The sequence below is a fragment of the Zalophus californianus genome, chromosome 9, assembly GCF_009762305.2.
Source record: "Zalophus californianus isolate mZalCal1 chromosome 9, mZalCal1.pri.v2, whole genome shotgun sequence".
NCBI lineage: Eukaryota > Metazoa > Chordata > Mammalia > Carnivora > Otariidae > Zalophus > Zalophus californianus.
In genome coordinates this window covers 22,050,041-22,074,055 of record NC_045603.1, presented here as the reverse complement: position 1 = coordinate 22,074,055, position 24,015 = coordinate 22,050,041, and the positions used below count along the sequence as shown (strand labels likewise).

Sequence of the window (24,015 nt, the reverse complement as noted above, 5' to 3'; positions counted from 1 at the left end):
AAACAATTGGAGAGTGAAAATAATAAACAATACTAAAGGATTAACTCAACTCAATGAGGACAGGAAAGTTTTTTCCATGTAGGAAAAAAAATGAATCTCAACTCCTACCTCATACCATACAACAACAATTTGAGATGGATCATAGAACTAAATATAAAAGCAAGAACCAGAAAGCTTCTATTAAAAAAAATATGGGTACATATATTCAAAACCTGGATAAGACACAGAAAGCACTAACCATGAAAGAAAAAAAATTAAATTGGATATCACCAAAATTAAAACATTCTGGTCACCAAAGTCACCATTAAAAATATTTAGTCAAGGCACAGACTGAAGAAAAATATTTGCAGTACGTAAACCTAACAAAGGACCCATATCTCTAGGAACTACAGGACAATTTATAAAGAATTACTACAAATCAGTAAGTAGGAAATTAAGTCCATTAAAGGACTTGCATAGGCACTCCTCAAAAGATCTAAGAATGGGCAATAACCACAGGAAAAGGTGCATAACATTATTAGTTACCAGAAAAATGCAAATTAAAACCATAATGAGAAATCTTTTCACACCCATAAGAATGGCTAAAATATAAAAATTTAAAAGTCTAATACACCAAATGTTTGAGGGAATGTAGAGAAACTAAAATTCTCACACATTTCTGTTAGGGATTATAAAATGGAACAACTACTCAGGAAAATTCTTGGGAAGTTTCTTATAAAGTATTTACTCATCTACCTATGACCCAACAATTCCACTCTTTGGTATCTATATGAAAATATATGTTCATAAAAAGATGCGAATGTGAGTATTTACAGCATATTCATTCAAAGTAACAAACAGCAGGAAAACAACACAAGTATCAATCAATAGGAAAATGGATAAACAAATTGTACTATACTAACCCAAGAGAATACTACTCAGCAATAAAGGAACAATATGAGCAAATCCCAAAAACATTATGTTAAGTGAAAGAAGTCAGACACTGACATACATAAAACACACACACACTTTAGGATTCCATGTATATAGAGTCCCAAGAATAGACAATCATAATCTATGGTGATAATAATCAGAAGTTGCTTTTAAGGTGGGACTGGGTATAGTTGATTGGAAAGAGGCATGAAGCAACTTTCTGGGATGATGACAATGTTTTAATATCTTGCTTTGAGTGGTGGTTACACTTACATATACAAATGGTCAAAATTCATCAAATTGTGTTTTATTCTTCAGTTAGGGAGAAAAAAAGATGTTTCACCGGAAAACATTAAAAAAAAAAAAAGCTTATTGCAAGTAGCATATAATTAGTAGAAAGAAGTGTATCAATAGACTTACCTAAATTTTTTTTAAGATTTTATTTATTTGACAGAGACACAGTGAGAGAGGGAACACAAGCAGGGGGAGTGGGAGAGGGAGAAGCAGGCTTCCCCCCAACCCCCAGCAGGAAGTCTGATGCGGAGCTCGATCCCAGGACCCTGGGATCATGACCTGAGCTGAAGGCAGACACTTAACGACTGAGCCACCCAGGCGCCCCACCTAAAATTTTTTTCAACAGAAATATTTTTTCAAGTATTTTGAAGTACTTTTTCAAGTTTCAAAATAATTTTATTTTCAAGTATAAGTAAATAAACCCAGCCTTGTGAATTCATCTAAATAGAGAAACTCAGCCTTGTGGGTCAATATACTGGAGAGAAACAAAGACTAACCAGTAGTGTATAAATATTTCAGTCTCTGTGAATAGAAAATAGAATGCTTCACAATCTGGAAAATTTTAAGACATGAAAGAGCCCAAAGAAGAAAAGGTAAAAAGATCAAACACAAGATGCAGAACTAACAGCTGTGACTCAGTGAGTTAATAAATATGCTGAATAAAATCAAACTTAACAAAGCACCACAAGTTGGTAGCTTTCAAGTAATTAATACACTAATCAGAAACACATGCAATATGTAATCAGGCCTACCTCATTGTGACAGCAAGGACTCCTTGGTTACAATGGATATTCTCCATTTACAGGTAGAGTTATGGAAAGTAAATTAGGCAAAGGCATGCATGAGGCAAAGGGGAAGTAACCTAACTTGCTCTATCTAAGCAGCCTCTATTTGCAGTGAATGAGATGAAAGTTCTGTTTTCATCTCTCATCTGTTCTAGATCATTCTTCTCACAATAAGACTGAACACATCTGCTAATACCTGGGCACATAAATGTAAATTCATGGATAAGAGTTGTTATTTCCAAGGCTTATCCCCAGTTATAAGAGTAAAACGATCATTTCAACCATGTTATTAATGTCTGATTAGTAAATGAAAAAAAAAGTGTTTGAATACCACAAGTCAATCTAACTTCACATTTCTTGCATTTCCACACATAAAGCCAGAATTAGCAGACACTTTAGAGGATTAAACCTGTGATCAAAATATGGGCTCTTATAGAAGCTAACCAATAATTATCTTTTCTTTGGAATAGTTAGCTCTTGACAATGTTTCATCCCTGACACACCTGTGACTTGTCAGAACACACAGGGGAGTCCACTATTTTATCCACCTAGCTGTCCCCCACCCACACCCTCTAGTCTCCAATCCCCTTCCTGAAATCACATATCCTACTTATATTCCCTTGTAATTACTTCCACTTCCACTAGAATACTTTCTATTCCCTGCCCTTTCCAATGAATATGGAGCCCAGAAGATCAGAACTCATAAGAAGAAATAGGGAAAGCACCAAAGTTTCTGAGGCAAAAGGAACAGTAATCCACCTGAGGTTATATTCTTTCCCAACTATACACCCTAGCTGCTATTGTTCTATTACATACATACTTCAGGCTGCATTGACTCAAATTTAAATGCCATCACCTTAGTTTACTGACTTTCTCACTTCATTTTTTTTCCTTCCTAAACCATCATTATAACATCTAAGAAAGGAAGGTGGAATCACTTGCCTTCATAAACATTTAATAACAGACAGAACCAAGGAATTGAGTCAAAATGGAATTTCTGGCTACTGCTACTTTTTTTCAATTTACCAAAATAAACTAAAATAAAATAGAATAGAGAATGCAAAGAAAGATTTATGGAGTAAGATCCCTTAGAGCTGATTAGATGACAAATATGTAGAAAGAAAATCTGCTTTTTTTAATCCATTTAATGACCAAATTCATTTATATTAGATAATTTATGTTGATATAAAAATAAATGTCTTTAGTAATGGATGCCATTAACTTATATATAAGATAATCTCCTACCTAAGTAATTAAAAATGCTGAAAATGTAATGGCTACAAAATAACACCAGAAACATCTTCATATAATGAGAGAACCAGTGAAGATAAATGTGACATTTAGCATCTAAATCTGGCTTTAGTGAGGTTTATTTCTTGAAGCAAATGAATTAGATCAAATTTTTCTGAAAAGAAAGAAGGGATCTTTGAAGACATTTCCTCCTCCACATAGTTGGACACTGTGTGAAATGCTATCTTGCCTAAATGAACCTGTAAGTTCCATTCTCATAAAGATATTGTACAACCACAAGAAGATTTTTCTAAACCTCTGAGCAGGACTGGAGGAGACAACTAATACATTAAGAAAAAAAGAAAAGGAACTTTGAATCAGTTGCACAATTTACCCTCTTTGGAGCGTCATTATCCTTATCCATAGCACTACAATATTACATTCCCTTGAAATTAATGAAGGTTAAATGAAACAGTTTATGTGAAAGTGTTCTCTAACTACAGTGAATATGTGAAGTTAAAATGCCATTTTATTCATGAGGATGATTATAATGAAAATAAACTAAAATAAATCATATTGAAGAAGGTAGATATTAAGCAAATCATTGCTCATTTAGACCAAAACAGTCTTAAAAAGAGACATTTGTCTTACAAATTGGCTCCAAGGATTTGTTCATACTATATATCTAAGTAGATGGTGAATGGCATCGATTGGATCCAAAGTCCCCCTCTCTTGGATTTTATGAGGCCCATTCAGAATGAGCCAGGTTGAGAACATCACCAATTCCATGTTCTGAGTCCATCTGTTGGCAAAAATGTAATGCAAACAGCTTTATAAGTGCTATTTTCAATGAAATATCACAGAACAGCTTGTCCCAATGATATTTCTAAAGCTTGCCTGCAAACCGCCTACTGGGAAATCCAACTGAAAGAGAAGAGGGAAGAGAAAGAAACCCATACATACAAATGACAGAAATTGAAAAAAAGAACAAAAGATAGAGGGAGACAAGCTAGAGGAAAGTGAGCACTGGAGAAAAATAAGGAGCAATGAGAGGTGCAATATTAAACACAGACAAAATTAGTTGGAAACCATAAGGAATAGAGAATTTAAAGAAAATTATCAAAACAACTTAGGCTGGAAGATAGAGAAGTGATCACAAATAATGCAGCACGTCCAGAGAAGTGAAGACAAAAGAATCAGGAAAACCCGGAAAACATGTAAAAGCTCAGTAATTGGAGCATAATTACTAAACTGTGAGAGGAAAATGATGTGAAATAGCCATTTTTCTAAGTGTCCCTTGTTTTTTTCATGTAATATACAAATTCATTATTCCGAAAATAATACAGATTTCAATGTGTATCATTAACTCCAAGGAAGGAAACATCCTCCTCCAAGTCCCTTCTTTTAATCTAAAAATGTATTTGCATATCATAAAATAGTGCAGGCATTGCATTATAAGTAGTATACATGCAATGATTAAAAAAAATATGCTACTGCAGATGATGTCATTCTGGGCACTTACCTGGGGTCGAATAACTTTTACGATATTTTTGAGGGCAGTGTCAGGGGATGGAGGTGAGCAGTCAGGTGTTGGCCCTGTCGAGCTGTTTCTATGGTTACTACTTCCTGGAGCAGTAATTGCTACCTCAGATGCATTATCTGTGAATAAAAATAGAACTGCCATAAACCTAATCACTCAGTTTACCTTTTAAGACTTGAAATTAGTGAACATGAATTGAGTTTTCAACTTAAAACTGGTATCAATTACAAGATCATAATAAGGAATACACATAGCAGTATATTGTAAAGATAATGTTTATTGAATGTTTTGCTTTCCTTTGGAATGGTAAATATCATACCCTGTAGTATTATTCCAAGAAGGAAGAGTGTTATACACTTCATAATGATAGATCACCCAACACAGCTATTAAGACTGCCATTATTATACAAACGGCCATAATTTCAGCTTAACTAAAAAGAATATGATTTTTTATATGAATGGGCTAAGTTTTCCCCATAATCTTTCAAATGGGTATTGATCTTTATTAAAGTGGAAGTTTTGTAACTCCCTGAGTCATAAAACCCAAATTCAAGCCTCCTCAAGGCACTTTTCCCAGAGATCCCTCAAACTATTGAGAGGCATCCAAGTGAATTAACCTAAGGAAAAACTGACATTTGTGCACAATAGTTTTACAATGTAGACTGACCCAAAATTATCGCACCCAGATAAACACATCTCCTTATATAGTCAAACTAATTGAATGAAATTTCAAAAATCTCTCCCTTAAGTTTAGTATTGAGGGTCAGAGGAGGAATAAAGTGATGACTTTAAAATCAACAGCATACATAAAACTTTTTCTTAAATTTTTATCAAGACAAAATAACAAAAAAAAAGATGCAGTTTAAAAATGTTTAATATACTTGGAAAAGGATGGAAGAGTTGTAAAAATTACTCTTGCTAGCACATAAAAGTTATATTATTTTAATGACAATTTGGCAATCCTCTACAGCTTTGTATGGAAACCATTGCAAACTCAAATCTAAAAAAAAAAAAAAAAAAAAAAAAAAAAAATTCCTTGTTTTTAATTAGTTCCCAATAATTTTCTATCCTAGACAGTTGAATTGGTACAAAAGAGACTGAGACTGTGAATTCTTTATAGATCAGCAAGTTTCTCTGTTCCACGGCCATTGTCTACCATCCCAAGTGAAAAGTAATAATTTATGAAGACACCTCTTGCTTATAAAAAATGAGGGGATGAAAACTCTACCCATCATATAAAAAAATAATTCAGTTACACTGGGGAGTCCAGACATAGGTTTGTAAAAAAAAAAAAAAACACAAATGTGACATATTGAATTAAATAGATCATTTATTAAATAAGTCTTAAAAGTATCCAGAGCTTACTCTTGACTCAGGTTTAATGGATTAGATGAGATTTGAATTAGCATCTCAAGAATACCCAGAGTTCTGAAAGATAGTAATGTAGGGGTGGTCTTCTGACTAGAATAGAATTGGTATGAGTAAATATTGAAACAGAGATAAAATATCAGTCAGCAAGACAATGAAAAGAAGCACTGATTCTTTCCAATTTGTCTCTCCCTTTCATTCATTCAGCCATACATCTAAAAACATTTATTTGGGGACAACTATATGTCAGGTATTATGTTATGTTCCAAGGATAAATTAAAAAGAATGTCTAGGCAGAGGTTAGAGGGTAGGGAAGGATGAATAGGTGGAGCACAGAGGATTTATAGGGCAGTAAAACTATTCTGTGTGATACAACAGTGGTGGACACATGTCATTATACATTTGTCCAAACCCATAGAATGTACAGCATCAAGAGTGAACCCTAGCGTTGTGTATGTGGAGATTGGATGATAATGGTGGGTCAACGTAGGTTCACTGATTGTAACAAATGTACCACTATGGTGGGTAATGTTGATAGTGGGGGAAGCTGTGCACGTGTGGGGTCAGGGTACAAGAGAAATCTCTATACCTTCTGCTTGATTTTTCTGGGAACCTAAAGCTGCTTTAAAAAATAAAGTTTAATAAAATTTTTAAAAATCCAAGCCCTTAAGAAGTATACACTCAAGTGTGACATCAGACATGTAGACAAAGTGTAATGTAATATAATTTGAGATTTGAAAACAGATAAAGGAAGCATGATGAAACAGCAAGAGGAGGAGCAATCATCAGACTGTGGCTAGGGAAGAAGAGGGCTGTGAAAGGCTTCTGTTTTCAGGCAAGAAAGCTGGGATGGAACATAAAACTTAAGGAAAGGCATGGAGGTGAAAAGAGCATAGACAAAGCTGTTATGTTGGGAAAAAGCTGGAGGTAAGTTTAATTACAAGGAAGTTTTATTAGTATATAAGTTGATATTTAATTCTATAGGCAATGAGAAATATTGAAGATATTTAAGCAAGAAGTGACATGTTTATTGAACTCCAGTGAAATAATGTTAGAGACTTTGCTCTCATTATTTATTCTCCCTTTCGTAGTTTTCATTGTTGTCTCTCTGTGTTGCATTCTGAATAGTTTTTTATACTCATTTTCCAGTTTATTGGCTCTTTCTTCAGCAGTGTCTAGTCTACTATCAAATTTCATAATTTGACTTATACTTCACATTTCTAAAATTTCTATTTGGTTCTTTTTCAAATATACAGTGTCACCATTTGGCATTTCTCAGTTAACAATTTCAAGCTTGTGTTTATTTAGTAGAAAATAGCAAGCAGAGTTTTTTTTTATATCTGTGCCCAATAATTCCAATATCTGAAGTCTTCATGGATCTACTTCTGTGTCTCTGACTCTCCCTCATGGTATTTTGTTCCATTTCCTTTCTCTTCAGTTCTGTGCTACTTGTCACTCAGCTTTTATTAACACAAGATATACAACATTAAATTTAATTCTTTGTCTTTTAGTAAATGTTAATCCAAAAAAGTATCCAAACTTACATTCTAATACCAGACGCTGAAGTCTATGGAAAACTTGCCTGCTCAATGTTAGACAATTTATTTAACCTCTCTGGACATCAGTTTTCTTAACTTTAAAAATGAGAATGATTAATAACTATCTAGAAGAAAGTTATTGTTTTATTGTTATGTGTGCAGATAAAATGAGAAAATATATATGAAAAATATCTAGCATGTTATCAGGCACATAATATGGGGTTTTTTTCCCTATCAAACCAAATATCCTAAGAATTAAAATAAAACACAGAAGAGGAAAGAAAATCCAGAGGGAAAAGCAAAAAAAATAAACAACAATGCTTTTCAGATGATACATCTAGAGTAAAGACTGTGCGTACTTGGGTAGAATTTGAGACCAGTATCTTTTAGCTATTAACACAAATTGATAGAGACAGAATTTAATTCCAGGAATAAGAGATGATCCCTTGAGGAATGATTCACTGCAAGGTAGCCTGTTGACTACATTTGCATCAAAGTCAGAAGGGGTACTTTATGCAGACTGTAAGGCAAAAGCTTTTTGAATGCTTTGTATATGTAATTTAATACATAGTACAAGGCAGTGGGTAATCAAGTGCCAAAATATTTAGAAAATATTATAACTGTCTCCATCTTCTGAATCCATGATCTGTACCATTACACTGATAATTTGATTTTGTACTACCTTGCATTGTTCATTATCTCTTCCAGACTAGGTTATATTTTTGCAGACACATATTCCCTTATCCCCTCCATAGGTCTTAGCTCAATGCCTTTAAAAATATTAAATGAAATAAAGTGAATAAAGCAAAACCTGTATGTCAGTGGCAACCATCAAAAATGCCCTTAATGACATGGAGAAAGGTGATTTGGTTTTTGTAATCCCATGGTCTCTTTTGGAGAAAATCCAAATGAGAAGCATATTTTAAATATCCTTTATTGTATTATTTATAAAAATACCAATTATCCAGTGGAATTTGCAAAATGACAGCCTGTGTTCAAGACAGTTTTACATGGTCAACCTACATTTTACACCTGCAGCTACAAAACAATTGCTGATGGAAAAGGAAAGGAAGTGTGTAAAAACTGTTTAGAGAAAATTACTAAATATACTTGCAATTTCAGATTGAAATGAGACTTATCTTCTATTCAGCTTCTCTTACTACACATTAGATTATGCATTATGATTGTCCATTTCCTCTAAAATAACAAGCTAAGAAAAAAATCTTCTAGCTTACTTGAACTTTTAAAAGTATTCTATGAATGCAAAATAATTCATATGCAATGTTACAGAGTAGAATTTTAACTCACTCACTAGTATGTACGGAGCAGCTGAAGTGCACCAGAGACCATGCTAATTGCTATGTAGCTGACAAATAGAGCTGAGATTACTTCTGGGGCTGGGGACTCAATAAAAGTGTCATGGCAGAGGTGAACTAAGCAAGTCTCTGACAGATTAGTAAAATTCATACATGAAGAAATAAGTGGGAAGGGCATTCCAAGAGTTGGAGGTATGATCAGCAAAAGGTAGAGAGATGGAAAAGAATTAGGCACATTTGTGGAATAAATGAGAGTTCAGTTTGAATAGGATATTCATGGAGGAAATACCCAGAAATGGAGGGATCACAAACAACAAACCTGAGCTTTGAAATCAGACAAACCTAACCTGAAATCCTGACATTTTTTTAATTAAAGTAGAACTGACATACAACTTAACAGTTTCAGGTGTACATTGAAGTGATTCAATATTTCTACATATTGTGAGATGATCTTCGCAGTAAGTTTAGTTCTGAACTATCACCATAAATTGTTATGAATTCATCTATAGACAGACACTTGGGTTGTTTCCATACCTTGGCTATCGTAAATAATGCTATAATGAACATAGGGGTGCATATATTTTCATTTTCTTTGTACAAATATCCTGAAGTGGAATTGCTGGATTGCATGATAGTTCTATTTTTAATTTTTTGAGGAACCTCCCTGCTGTTTTCCATAGTGGCTGCACCAAATGACATTCCCACCAGCAGTGCACAAGGTTTCCCTTTACTCCACATCTTTACAACACTTGTTATTTTTTCTTTTTAATAATAGCCAATCTGACTGGTATGATATGAGTATTGCTACTCCAGCTTTCTTTTTCTTTCCATTTGCATGGAAATATCTTTTTCCATGCCTTCACTTCAGTCTGTGTGTGCCTTTAGATCCAAAGTGATTTCTTATAGGCAGCATATAGATGGGTCTTGTTTTTTTTTTTTTAACCATTCAGCCACACTATGCCTTTTGATTGGAGTATATAGTCCCATTTACATTTAAAGTATTTATTGATAGGTATGTACTTATTGCCATTTTGTTAATTGTTTTCTGATTGTTTTTATAGTTCTTTTCTGTTCCCTTCTTTTCTTGGTCTCTTTCCTTGTGGTGTGGCGTTTTTCTTTAGTGTTATGTTTGGGTTTCTTTCTCTTTATTTTTTTTGTGTGTCTATTGTAGATTTTGGTTTGTAGCTACCATAATGTATGTGCATGCGTGTGTGTATACATAAAATGAAAATAATAAAATCAGGTATATCAGTTGTTACACTAAATATATGTAGAAAGAAGTATCCCCCAACAAAAACAGAGATGACTGTAATTAAAGTGTCAGCTGGGTCTGTGGTTTCATCTAAGTTTTGACTGGGAGGAGTTGGCTTCACTCTCATGGTTGTTGGCAGCATTGGATTTTCATGAACTGTTGGACTGAGGGCCTTAGTATCTCACTGGCGATTGACTAGAAGCTTCCCTCAGTTCTTTGCCATGTGGGTCTCTCCACAGAGGCTCACATTGGGACAGTGACTTCTATAGGAGTGAGTAAGCCAGAGAGCAAAAGAAAGCTAGCAAGATGGAAGCCAGAGCATTTTTGTAACCTGATCTTGGAAATGACACCTATTATTTTTGCCATATTCCATTCACTAGAAGCAAGTCACTAGGTCCAGTCCACGTACAAGGGGAAGGGATTACACCAGGGCATAGATACTAGGAGGTGGGATAATTGGGAGTTATCTTAGAGACTTAATATCACAGTTGTGCTGGAAAAAGCTACTCTCAGTCTACTGATGGCAAAAGAAATGGATACAGCCATTTTGGAACGCAACATCATTAAGATCAGTGCCTCTTGATAGCACAGACAACTTACCTTGGTTTGCTAGGTTCTATCTCAGTTTTAAACCTGGAAGTCCTACATCCTGGGAACCCCTTTAGTCCTGGGGCTTGGTTAGTCACCCTACTCTGGAGCCAAGCTGTGGGCTTTAAATCATGACTCCACACTTACTAGCAATGTGAACTTGGGTAAGTTACTTAATTTCTCTGTGCCTCAGTTTCCTTATCTGTAAAATAAAAATAATAATAGCATATCTGTGGAAACTAAATGAGATAATATATGTAAAGTGCTTAAAGCAATGTATGGCACATAAATAGTGCCCAGTGATATTAAATATATTAAAATATACATAGCCTTTCACTAGGGTATGCACACAATTATTGTCCAAACCAGGACATTTTTGACAGTGAAAGGGAGTGCTAGTAACAATTATTGCCAGGTCAACAAGCATACAAGGAAATATTCAGGGAAGGTAGGATGTATGATACTTACATGTGATTCACATTATAATTTATATCAGAAATAAAAGCACCTCCATATAAGACAAGTGCACAAAGATGTTTGTTGCTCTTTTGTTAATAGTGGAAAAATAATGCAAAATGAAGTGAACACTCATCAATAAAGGTGGAATAAATCATGATACCATCAAATATTATGCAACCTTTAAAAGAATGAACTATAGTGATACCAACTGACTTGAAGGAAGTCCTTTGAAATACTGTTGAATGAGAAAAAGAATATGTAGGAAAAGGCAAATACGGAAGTTTTAACTTCATGATCCTGAACTTTCATGGGCCTGTTCCAAGGTGCTGGGAGGGTCCCTGAAATGTCTTTGTAAATTTTATAAAAAGTAAAATATTTTAATTGCAGTAAGTTAAGATCTCTTCAAATTTCTTCCAACTCCGATTTCCTTGCTATCATAGTTCTCTTTGGTTTTGGTAGTATTAAAATGGGCTGCAGACATTTTTGGAATCTGGCTAAGGAGAGGATGAGTTTTGGATACATTTAGTTTGGGTTTAGTAGGACATATTTGCAAGGTTGAAGTTACTTCCTTGTATAGTCCAGATGTTAAAATGGTTTCTAGAAATTCTCCTACCACCTCTTGTGTCAACTCATCTGGTGTGTGACTATAAGCCTTAGAGCACTACTACAATATGAGTGATATTGTGATATGAGTGTGACCTAGAAATATTTGTGTGCCAGATTATTTGATACGTACAGAAGTTAGTACATGCAAAGTTCTTCCAAATCTTATAGCTTAGATATGAAAGAGGGGTTTTTATCAAATTTGACAATAATCCTAAAAATTAGTATGGCAGTACCAATAAGAGATTATGAAGCTGAAAGGAAATTTTCTAAAAACTAATAAAAAAAAACACTAATATCAGCCATGCTAGAGGAAAGACTGAATTAATTTATTTCTCTACACTAGCATTATCTAAGAGAAATATAATGTGAGCCACATATGTAATTTTAAATTTGCTAGTAGCCACATTTTTTAAAAAATTAAAATAGATAAAATTAATTTTAATACCATTTAACTCAATTTGTCTAAAATATTATCATTTCAATTACTAATAAAATATTTTACATTCCTTTTTGTGTACTAAGTCTTCATAATCTGAAGTGTAATTTACACTTTCAGCATGTGAATTCAGGCAGTAAGCTTTCATTGGAAGTATAGCTCATGTATTTCCAAAATTAAAATTTTGTAAAATTACAGTTGGAAAAGTAGATTCAACTGTTAACAAAGTTGTTCTAAACATAAAAGTTTTCAAATAACTGAATTGGGTAGGAAAAAATTATTTTCCTTTAGTGTTTGCATCTACATTGATGAAATTGTTTCATTGCTTTTAGAACTGATTTAATTTTGACATACAATAATTTCAGCTTCAAAATTATGTCTACCCAAGTTAAGTAAGTTCTCTGACTCAGTATTATTAATAGAAAAGTCAAAGGATATTGCATAAATTTAAATTAAAAGTTTGGATTCTGGTAAAAAACGTTTTAAAATGTTTTGTGGTATATTTAATTTTAATTCTAATTTTAAGCAAATAATTTTCATTGATTCTCTTTTCGCTGTTGAGAACAAACTTCTTATCAAATTTACTATGCCCTTGATGAATGTACCTCTAATTATTTTCCACTTTATTGTTTCTTAAAAAGTTTTTTTAGACAGTAAACATCTTTTTCAGTTTGCCCTGTACCCATTGTGAATTGCAATTAGCATCATCATGAAATTTGTCATATACCATACATTACAATCTCTCCTTTTTTTCTTTACTGTTTCAGTCATTGTGTGCAAGGTGGTAAAGGAGATGAGGTAAGAGGAATCGGGAAACCCTGGTAATTTTAGGAAAATCCAGCCCTTCCTTGGTCCACTGAAACTTACACATGCTGGCCCTCTAAAACTGTGTAACTGGGTGGGGAAGACCTGCAAGTTTCTCCAGTTAATTAACAACAGCAAAAAGGACAGTCTTGCTCACAGACAACTATAATTCCTATGAATGGATACAATGAAAGAAAAAAATAAAGTTGCAAACTAATAGGTCTGGCATGATTCTATTTTGGTAAAAAGAAATAAAACCCATATGTATATACATATACATGCTTTTCTTTGCTTATATGCTAAAGGATATATACTGAGCTGTTATAATTGTTTAAATGAAGGTGGGTGAGGAAGTAGGCACAATTGGGTTGGGCAAAATGGGGAAATGATTAGTATTCCCCTTATAAAATTATGCATTGTATTATAGGTTTTAATTCAGAACTACACATATATATTTGTCATTTGTAAGCCTCTCAATATAGAAAATTTTTTCAAATATAGTATGATGTATTATTATTTATTGTTAATTCATAATTTATCACATTATAACCTGAGATTGGGACCTGATTATCTGATACGTTAAGACTGCCTCTGTGATCCAGCAAGTAGTTTTTCTAAGTACATTACGTGTATGTGTGAAAAGAATATATGTATTCTCTATTGATGGGTACATAGTTCTAGATATGTCTATTAAATCATGATTGTTATATTATTCAACATAGTATGTTCTTATACTATGTTTCTTAATTTTTCTTCATTTTCAAAGTATATTCTTATGTTTCTTTAATTTCATTTTCAGTGAAATATGGTATATTAAAATCTTGCACAAATTGTGGATTTTAGTTTGTTTTTGAACTATCAGTTTTGGCTTTTAATATTTCAAGGCAATGTTGTATGTGAAAAATGCGTGACAAATTTTGTGACTTTATACTTTTTGCTATATTGTGTCTTAGTCTTTGTTTTATAGTATCCCTCTCTAGCTCTTTTAATGTTTTTAATTTTCAATTATATTTTGACTGATGCTATTGCTTTAATGCCTTTCTTTAGGTTGGTTTCACTTGATCTTTTGTTTTTTAACCCCATTGTGTCATTTTTATTTACATTTCACTCCTGGAAAAAGTGTATAGCACGATTTATATAAAAATTGCATCTAATATGATCATCTTTGTCTTTTATTAATTATTTTCTATTTTGTAGTTTTGGTTTGCCATACTTACTGTTGGTTTCACTTTTTTTTCCAGATTTAAGGACGTTTTAATTAATAAAGATTTCTTTATTCTTTTATTTTCCATTACTAGTTTGGAAGAATAAATTGTGCTTCTAATTTTTACCAGTTTCTCTTAAAATTTTTATTAGAAACATTTGTAACAAAAAAAATCAAAAGTCATTAGGTATCTTTGTCTCTCTAATTTTTTAGCCCACTTCACTTACTCTCTGATCATAAACTTCTATCTTCCTTGCTTTTATTGTCCAGAAATTTAACACCCCGGCTGTACATTTTCAGCAATAGGCCTGATCTCTGGCTTCCATTTGAAGTGGGACCCTTTTAGATTCCATTACCCTGAAGGATGCAGTCTTCCTATGGATCCTGCCCATTTCTGGGCCCAGTCACCAGATGGACTGCCATTTAGGTTCCAATTTCTATTTTGTGTCTCATCCAACTGAGGGTAGGATATTTTCTTTTTTTTTTTTTTCAGCACAGCTAGAATTTATAATTTTCTCATTTTATATTTTATCCCTCATCATTGTTTTTGATGCACTGGAAAACAGGCGAAGGGTCACTTTAAAATAAACCTGACAGACCTTGCTGAGTTGACAGGTCATGTTATACTTTCATAATCAGAAAAATGTAACTGATTTAAAAAATCAAAACAAGTCTATATATACCAGATATTCATTCATATTTGTATAAAATCTATGCACAGAAAAAAAAAAAAACAGGAAAGAAATAAACCAGAATGTTAGCCTTATTTACCCTGATAGGTAAGATTCAGTAAATTTTTTTTTTTACTTTTTACTTTTACTTATTTTACTTTTTACATATTTGAACAAAATTAACAAAATAATTTATTCAATCTTATAATGAGAACTTATTATAATAAATTCAATGTAAGTATATAGTGATAAACTTATTTTTAAAAGGATACTAGAAGAAAAAACAAGCATTATATTAGTAGCAATATTAAAAATTATTATTCTATCCTAAAAAATAAGAACACCAATATAACAGGTTTTCCTAAGGGAAACAAAAGATTTAAAATGAGTTCATAGGTTCAGAAAGACTTTTGTGTTGCTATGTTTCAGAATTTAGACAAATCACTCCTTTCCACCTTTGGTTAGAGTAATCAAAGTATGCTTCTGTAGAAATGATGATCCAGGATCCTCATACTTGCCTGTGATTTAATGTCTGCTTACTTTTAAATTTTCTAAGGAAAGAAATGCTAGCTGGTTCACTGCTCTTGACTTGTTTATAGCAGTTTTTAGCATTCTGTTATTCTCTTTTCGTTTCCTCTATTCACAGGAAAGAGACACAGAAGACACTAGATGACTATTCAGTAGTGATTTCAATGATTCTATTAAGAAACGAAAGGCATAGAAAAACCTATGTGATTAAATGGCACCTACAGTTCTTTCTCTGGGTTCTGTGCATAAATAGCAGAATAGAATATCCCACAGAGAACAAATGTGGCCAAGTTTGGCAGTAAAACATATAATTCTGGATACAGTAATGGTCTACTTGAGCCCTATTGACTCAACAGGTACCTAGAATGCTTTAAGCTTTTATTTTGCAATGTATTGTAGATAAAACCTCCCCTATTACTTTATGTCTAATGTCTTCTTTTTCTTTGTGTCTCATACACCTAAGGGCCTGGAAAATAGTAAGTCCTCAATAAATAGCTGAGGAAAAATGAATGAATCAATGATCTAATTAAAAAAGTTCTAAACAGTAGGATGGAACACTGAAGGAAGAGCTATGAATAATACACTGAGAGTCACAGCGATTTCTCAGTGATGGATTTGTTTTTGAATTATCATCTCTTTCAACAAACTATTCATCTATTTAGACTTAGTTTCCTCAACTGCAATAGAAGATGATGATAAATGTGATGAAATGAGAGACCTAGAAATATTTTGTGCATTAATTCTTGGTGGAGTTTAAATAATGAAAAGACTTTTAATTCTTTATTTTTTGAACTAGTCAAACCTAGGCTATTAATTCCCCAAAATAATACCTAAGAATAAGCTATTTTTGTCCTTTCATTTTTATAAATCACCTCTGAGAGACCATTGAAAAAACATTCTATTGTGAGTTTCTTGAATGTGTGTATTCTAATATAAATGTAAAATGTAATACATTGGTTAAAATCTAGAATAAAATATAGTAATGTAAAATGGTTACTTTCTAAATGTATAATGTGGCTGTAGTTGGGTGTTAATTTTGCTAATGTACCTTAATTAAGAGTGTAGGAGTACCTAAAGAGAGAACTAGTAGTTTTAGTATAATACTACATTTACAGCATCTATGGGAAAGAATATAAAATGAATTAGTGAGCTTGTTAGTTGATGTATCTGACATGTCTAGAGAGTGTAGGGAGAAAAAAAGTTTAAATATGAGACTGCAAGCATTATGCAAGATTTCTTTAAGATTATGTTTTCAGTATAATGTTATTTCCAACTTAGTGCTGTATGTAGCTACTGCTAAACAACAAAATTAATAAGAGTGATTCCATAAAATAACAACTTAATCATTAGAATGGACTGAAATTACACAACTGTAAATTCCCATGAGCTCTGATTTGCTTCTCTTAGGAGCACTGAGAATAACTCTTGTCAAGTGTCCAACCAGTACACCAAACAAGATAATCTAAATTAAAATATTCTGAAGTATAAGCAAAAATGGAGGTTAAAACCTCTATCCTTAATAGATGAAGGCTTATTGCAGGAGAAGTTTCAGTATTTTAGAGATAGTATCTATCCTTAGCCTATTCAACTTTCTTTCTTCAAAGAGGGAGATCACCTACATATTTAACATTAATTAGATAAGTGTGAATTGTTTTCACATGATTATTTTAACTTTCTAAATGCTGTTTTTTTTAAATTATTTTCTAATTATAAAAGCAATATGTGTTTATTGTAGAAAATTTGGACAATACAAAAAAGTATGAAGAAGAAAACAGAAATAACATGTAATCTTAGCATCCAGAGATAGTATATACAATTGATATAATACCTTTCAGGTCTTTTATTTCCCATGCACAAATACATAATAATATTTTCAACTAAATTTGTATCAAATGGTAAATATACATTCATTCATTCAATAGATATTTATTGAGTGGCAACTACATGCCATTATGAACATTTGAATAATTAGATATTATTTGAAAACATTAATGATTATAGATGAGTCTATTCTTTGAATTTATCATTATTAATTTTTCACTTGTTTTCACTTTTGGTTGTCTCTAATACATCCACTAATTTTTAAATTGATTAGAACATCCTCTAGTACTACTTCACAAATGGGCATCATATAGATTTATCACAAAACACTAAACAAGTTTCCAACTCTGCCTATTTTGTTTGAAAGGAAAAATTCAAGATTTATTCTGGCAAATTCAAAAGAATATCAAAATTGCATGATTAAGTAATTAAGTAACTAATTCATGAACTGTGGGTGTGGTTAAGAATATGGTCTCCAGAGCTGAATCCCCTGTATTCAAATTCCAGAGCTGCCATTTTCTAGTGAATTCTAAACTTTTCTGTGACTCGTTTCCCTTATCTGTAAATGGGAATGATAATACCAGCTACTTCATATATATTTGCTTAAGATTAAAAAAATTAAGATGCACAAAGTATTCAATAATATTAGCTATTATTTTTTCATTACTATTTATTGAGTATCTTTTATGTGGCAGTGATTTTGCTAGAAGCTCTGATTACAATGGTAAACAGATAGGCAAGATTTTGAACTTTATCAGATAAACAACCTAAACAGATATTAAAATAAATAACCTCAAAATAACTATGTGATTGTAATCAAAGTAAGCACTATAGAAGAAAGTAAAATTAGAAGGTGCTAAAGAGAAGAAAACAGAGGTCTCCATATACTTAGTCTGGGGCATGGGTGTGTGTGGGAGCTCACAAATGGATTTTCCCTGAGGAAGAATACATGTTGTCTACTTGGGGGAAAGAGAAGGAAAAGGGACAGTAGGAGCTGACATTGGTTTAGGCATGTGAAGCCCACAGGTAGGAAGAAGCTTGCCCCCGTTAAAGAACTAAAAGGAACTAAAGATGGCCAGTGTGGGAAGGTAGAAACTGCTGAAAGATGAGGCTAAAAATGGAAAGTTGGAAGGAAGGAAGGAAGGAAGGAAGGAAGGAAGGAAGGAAGGAAGGAAGGAAGGAAGGAAAGAAGGAGAGGGAGAGAGAGAAAGAAAAGAAGAGAAAGAAAAGAGAAAGGAAGGAAGAAAGGGAGAGAGGACATCATTCAGGGCATTTTGAACCTTATTAGGGATTTGCATCATTTTTCTAAGAACAATGACAAGTCACTAAAAGGTTTTAACCAGAGAAGTGATGCAATCAGATTTGTGATTTCTAAGATTATTTTGGCTGCAACATAAAAAATAAATTCAAGGAAGGAAAATAAGACAATTAATATTTTATTATTAAAATAATCTCCAAGAGTTGTTGGTAATAGTAGAGAAACGGAGATTGGAGGCTTAATTAGGGATAGAGCGTTAAGTTATAGAATTAACTTCACCTTAACACCTATGGCTGTTTAAAATTATAAGACCTGGTGACTGATTGAGTATAAGAGTCAATGGAAACAGAGATGGCAAGAATGACACCCAGGTTTCTGCAGTCAGATGAATGATTAACTCACTCACTGAGATAAGGAACCCTGCAGGAAGAACAAGTTTGGAGATAAAGATAGGAGTTTAATCTTGACTATGTTAGGGTTAAGGCACCTTTGAGACATGCAGGTGGAGATATTCAGGGGATGGATGGATGGATGGATGGATGGAAAAATGGATGAGGCTGGAGTTGAGAGAAGTGATATGGATTGGAGGGAAAAATTTGGGAGTCATGTTGATAGTAACAGAAACCATACTATGGATGGAATGATTTAGGAAGGGAAAAAGAGTAAAAAGAATAGGGAGGACTTTGAACCCGAGAAACTCCCAACTTTTAAAGCCATACAGAAAAATGTCAGCGGTCAGCATAGAGAAGGAACAGTGTAATAAGATGAAAATTATCCTTAGACAGCAAAGGGAAGAAAAGGTATCAAGATGGAGGTGTCACTAACTTGTGGAATGCTGCTGAGAAATGTCCTCTCAATTTTGATATTAAGGTCATTGGGACCTTTAGGAAGTACATTTGGAAAGAGCAGTGAGGAAGGGAAACTGGACTAAAGTAGGCAGAGACGTGGAAGGAAAGGGAAAAAATGAACATACTGAGAATGTGAAGGGATGGATAGAAGCTGAGAAGTTAAAGGGAGTCAGGGGACTTTTTAGTTAGTCCCTATTTGTTGCTTTCATTGATAGCTGTTATTGGTTCTATTTTTCATATGAAAAAGGCTTAAGCAGATTTAAATGTTAATGTGTATGATCCAGTGGAAGGACAATTTAAAAATCAGGGGAAAGAGTGAATGACTGAAAGGGTCACACTCCTGAGAAGACACAGGAAAAGAGATTTGTTAGAAGGAAAACCCTTCCACTTTAACAGGAGGTACAGGCAAGAGAAGGGTGCAGGGGAGTTGCATCTGTAAACTTGGTGGAGGACTTCAACGCAGTTCTGTCTGATGGCTCAATTTTCATTATTAATTAGGATATGAGACCATCTGCTGAGAGTGAGACACAAGGTAGGAAAAAATATCTGAGCTTTGAGGAGAGTGCAGTAGAGTGAGAGTGGAATGTGACAAAGTGTGGAGGCCCCACTTGAATTTGGTGAGCATGAATTTATTCTTCATTTTTATTTATGTATGTATGTATTTACTTATTTTTTTCCTGAGAGGGAGAGAGTGGGGGGAGGGGTGGAGGGAGAGGAAGAGAGAGAAAACTAACCAGGCCCCACACCCAGTGCGAGCCTGATTTGAGGCTTAATCCCATGACCCTGAAATCATCACCTGAGCCAAAATCAGGAGTCCAATACTTTGAGACACCAAGGCACCCTGGTGAGCATGATTATATGAACGTTTACCTCCTTGTTATACATATTCTGACATTGTTCTATAGGATACCATAAATGACATCATAGAAAGCCTATACCCCTTCATAAGAATTTATTATATTCATCATCACTTCATAAGAATTTATTATATTTTTAGATATTTTATTATTCTACAGTTCATGTTATTCATACACAGTACAGGTAAAATTGATTTGATGGAAAAAGTATAATTTTCTTTTTGTTTAGAATGCTGTTTCCCAAATATAGCTAACTTCCACCAATTTGAGCCAACTGAGATCTATAAACCAAAACTGGGTCACAAATTTACAATTTACTACTTTAATAAATGGCTAAGACAGCACTGAACACAGAGCAAATGCCAAATAAATAATTGCTGTTTGATAAAAAAAAGGTTCTTATCAGCAAGGCCAGTATTTGTATGTAAAAGAATGCTTCCAAGGGGCTTAAAAATAGTTTGCTCTCTTAAATGAGTTAAACATACCCACAGAAATCATGTTGACACTACCCACTTGCTTAGCAAAGATAAACATTAGCCCTAGTCCAGTCTGAATTATTTTAATTTCAAAATTTTGGCATTAGAATTAAGGAAGCTCCACTATTTCAAAAAATATTTTGGTATAAATAAGTTACAGACTCACCTTCACACTACTACCTATTTCAGGATGTTGGGAGAGGTGTCATGGGTTGTGGAGGATTATTCACCAGAGGACATTCTCATTTCAGGTTGACCACAGTCCAGTAAGCATGTTAGCAAATTGAATAGAGGTGAGCAAGACCCACACTATCTTGGCAGGAAAATACTGACTGTGTTTTTTTTATCAGAGATCATCTATTCTCTTCCATCAGGGATTGCAAACAATCTTCACTGGTATTGTTATAAATTGCTCATTAATCAAAATGGATTTATTGAGCATCCATAGTGTGCAAAGCCTGCACTAAGTGATTCAAAATAACAGGTTGCCTAGTTACCATAAAATGGAAAAATTCCCCTGTGAAGGTTAAAATTAAATGAAAGATAAGAAAACATTACCTTTGATTGCATCTGACTATTTCATAGGGCTTTTTTTTGCCATTACAGCCATTTTCTCTTACAGGTAGTAGTCATTCATTCATTCACTCACTTAATTATTCATTCATTTATGCAACTGAGTCCCCACTACAACTATGTAAGATCCTTTGCTTGATGCAGTAAGGGAAACAAACATGAATCAATACTGACTGCATAAGCATGAGTCTTAGTGAATTTACCAAGCAAGTACTGGACTTCTGCTGATCTTTATTTAATGAGGCTAGTACTAGAGCATTCTTTATTCCATATGAAATCTGTAGTCATTGAGGGATTAGTAAAATGCTCCTTGCAAAGAGTATCACTTACTTTCTGGTTGAACTGTAAAATCTTGTTGAATATAGGTTTACTAATAAGTTGCTTTCATATTTAAATTAAACCAGTGAATATGACAGAATTTGTTTCAGGATGAGATCTACTTTGTACTGGCTTAACTAGTTAATAAATAGGAAAGACCACAGACAGGGAACTATAATATGCATACTTAACTGTGATTTTATGTGAAAATGCATATTCTATATCCATGAATGACACTGCCAGTCACAACCAAGCCCCTCAAGTGCTTAGCCTCTGAAATGAGCAAGACAGGCAAGGTCTGCCCTTAGTGGCCCAGGATCCTCATTCCCCCTCCCTTCTATGATTGAATCTGTAGACTCAGTGACGGTCCCTGCAATCACTCCTTAGGGCTGTTGTAACAAAGCAATACTACCTGGGTGTCCTAAACAACAGAAATGTATTGTCTCACAGTCTGGAGGCTGGAAATCTGAAATTAAGTTTGGTTTCTTCTGTGGGCCATGAGGGAAGGATCTATTCTGGGTCTTTCTGGCTTGTGGATGGCCATTATCTTCCTGTGTCTCTTCACATCATCCTCCCTCTTTCCATATCTCTATGTTTAAATTTCCCCCTTCTTATAAGGACACCAGTCACACTGGATTAGGGCCCACCTAATGACCTCGTTTTAACTTGATTACCTCTATAGACTCTATCTCCAAATTCTCCAAGTAAGGTCACATTCTGATATACTAGTGATTAAAAGTCCAAAAAAGAAGGGGGTGGAGCACAATTCAACACGTAACAATCCCTGTAAAGACCAAGTCATCCCTCTATCACCTCTCTCAATCTCTCCAGGAAAGCTTCAGAATGCAATTCCTGTGTGTGTAGAAATCCTCATTTTGTCTGTAAACCTAAGTGATGTTAATCTAGCACAGTTAACCGAAAAGTATAAAATGCATTCTCTAAAATATAACCATTTAGTTTCCTTGTCTACTTATTTCCTAAATAGCAGAATTTTCAAAGGGAGAAGGGATACCTCCACTCCTTTATACCTCTCCTCTTTGTTACCCCTTCCTCTCTTTGCTGGGAGGTACAGGCAAGAGAAGGGTGCAGGGGAGTTGCATCTGTAAACTTGGTGGAGGACGTCTTTGCTGGTATTGCCTTTGTACTGGCCACCATCATTTTTTTTTTTTTTTTTTGCTGGGACTGAACACTGATCTCCTGATTAATTGTCCTGTCTCAAGCCTCATCTCTGTCCAATCTATTCTCCATATTGCTTCCAGAGAGACTCTTCTAAAACAAAAACCTATCACATCATGTCCCTGCTTGAAGTCTGTCAATGATTCACTTCTGTTGTCAGGTGAAATCCAAACTTCTGCATGTCACCTCTTGTTCTTTTATGCATTTTTCCTTAGTAGCATTCTATGCTTTAACCATGGTAAGTTGGTCATAGTCTCTGAATAACTTATGTTCTTCTATGCCTCTGGATCCCTGCACACACCTCTCATTCATCCACACACCATACACCTCCCATTCATGCATCTAATTCTCCTTCTTTGAGGCTCAGATCAGGCAGCACCCCATCCAGTAAGCTTTTACTCAATCCCTCCTTTCTACCCTCCTGGAACACCTTATGCTCACCTCTCTCATTGCACTTATTACCCTTAATTTTAACACATTCTAAGCTTCTAAATATCAGGACTTACACTGTTTCTACACATTGCTACACATTTAGCACAATGCCTAAAACACCATAAGTACCCAATAAGTTTTTATTGACTGGATGAGGAACTGTAGGGTAACTACCCACCCAGTTTGATCTGAGAGCCTCTAAAAGACTCATGTACATCAAGAGATGTCTCCACATCCGGAATTCCTATGTTTAGTCAGTAAAGGACTTGGTAACAAATGGAAAACATCAGTAGCCTCAACAGAGGGCAGTAACTTCCTTGAGTTCATCAGCTTAGTTAGTTGGCCCTGAGAAGAAAAGGCAAAGCTAGGCAGGAGTCACAAGGGACCAGGCATAGCAGAGTGAGACTGGGAAGTAACTGGATCCTTGCAAAATCTATGGGTTAATAGAATCAACAAAGGAAAATGACACAGACCTCATCCTCATCCAGACAGAAGACAAACAGTGATGCTGATATTCTCTTCCACCTGCTAGGTTGATTATGGAGGGGATTTCTGTGAGGTTCACTTGATAAAGTGCCTTCTAGAATTAGAACAGAAACTGCTCTGACTTGTATTCATCCCTATCCATATCATTAAAAAGAAAAATTCTTCCAATTATGTTCTGGACTCCCTCACCCCTAGAATTCACAATCATGGTCAAAAGTGCAGACTACCAATCATCATGA

General features: G+C 34.1%; 1 protein-coding gene across 16 annotated transcripts in view; it reads right to left on the bottom strand.

The window, feature by feature from the left end:
• Nucleotides 1-24,015, bottom strand: part of ANKS1B (ankyrin repeat and sterile alpha motif domain containing 1B) — a 1,105,044-nt gene that overhangs the window by 656,068 nt on the left and 424,961 nt on the right. For all 16 annotated transcript variants that reach the window (XM_027592180.1, XM_027592182.1, XM_027592181.1 and 13 more), the window contains one exon: nt 4,744-4,880. In XM_027592180.1, the coding sequence (XP_027447981.1) occupies nt 4,744-4,880 (137 nt within the window). The remainder of the gene's footprint in view (nt 1-4,743; nt 4,881-24,015) is intronic.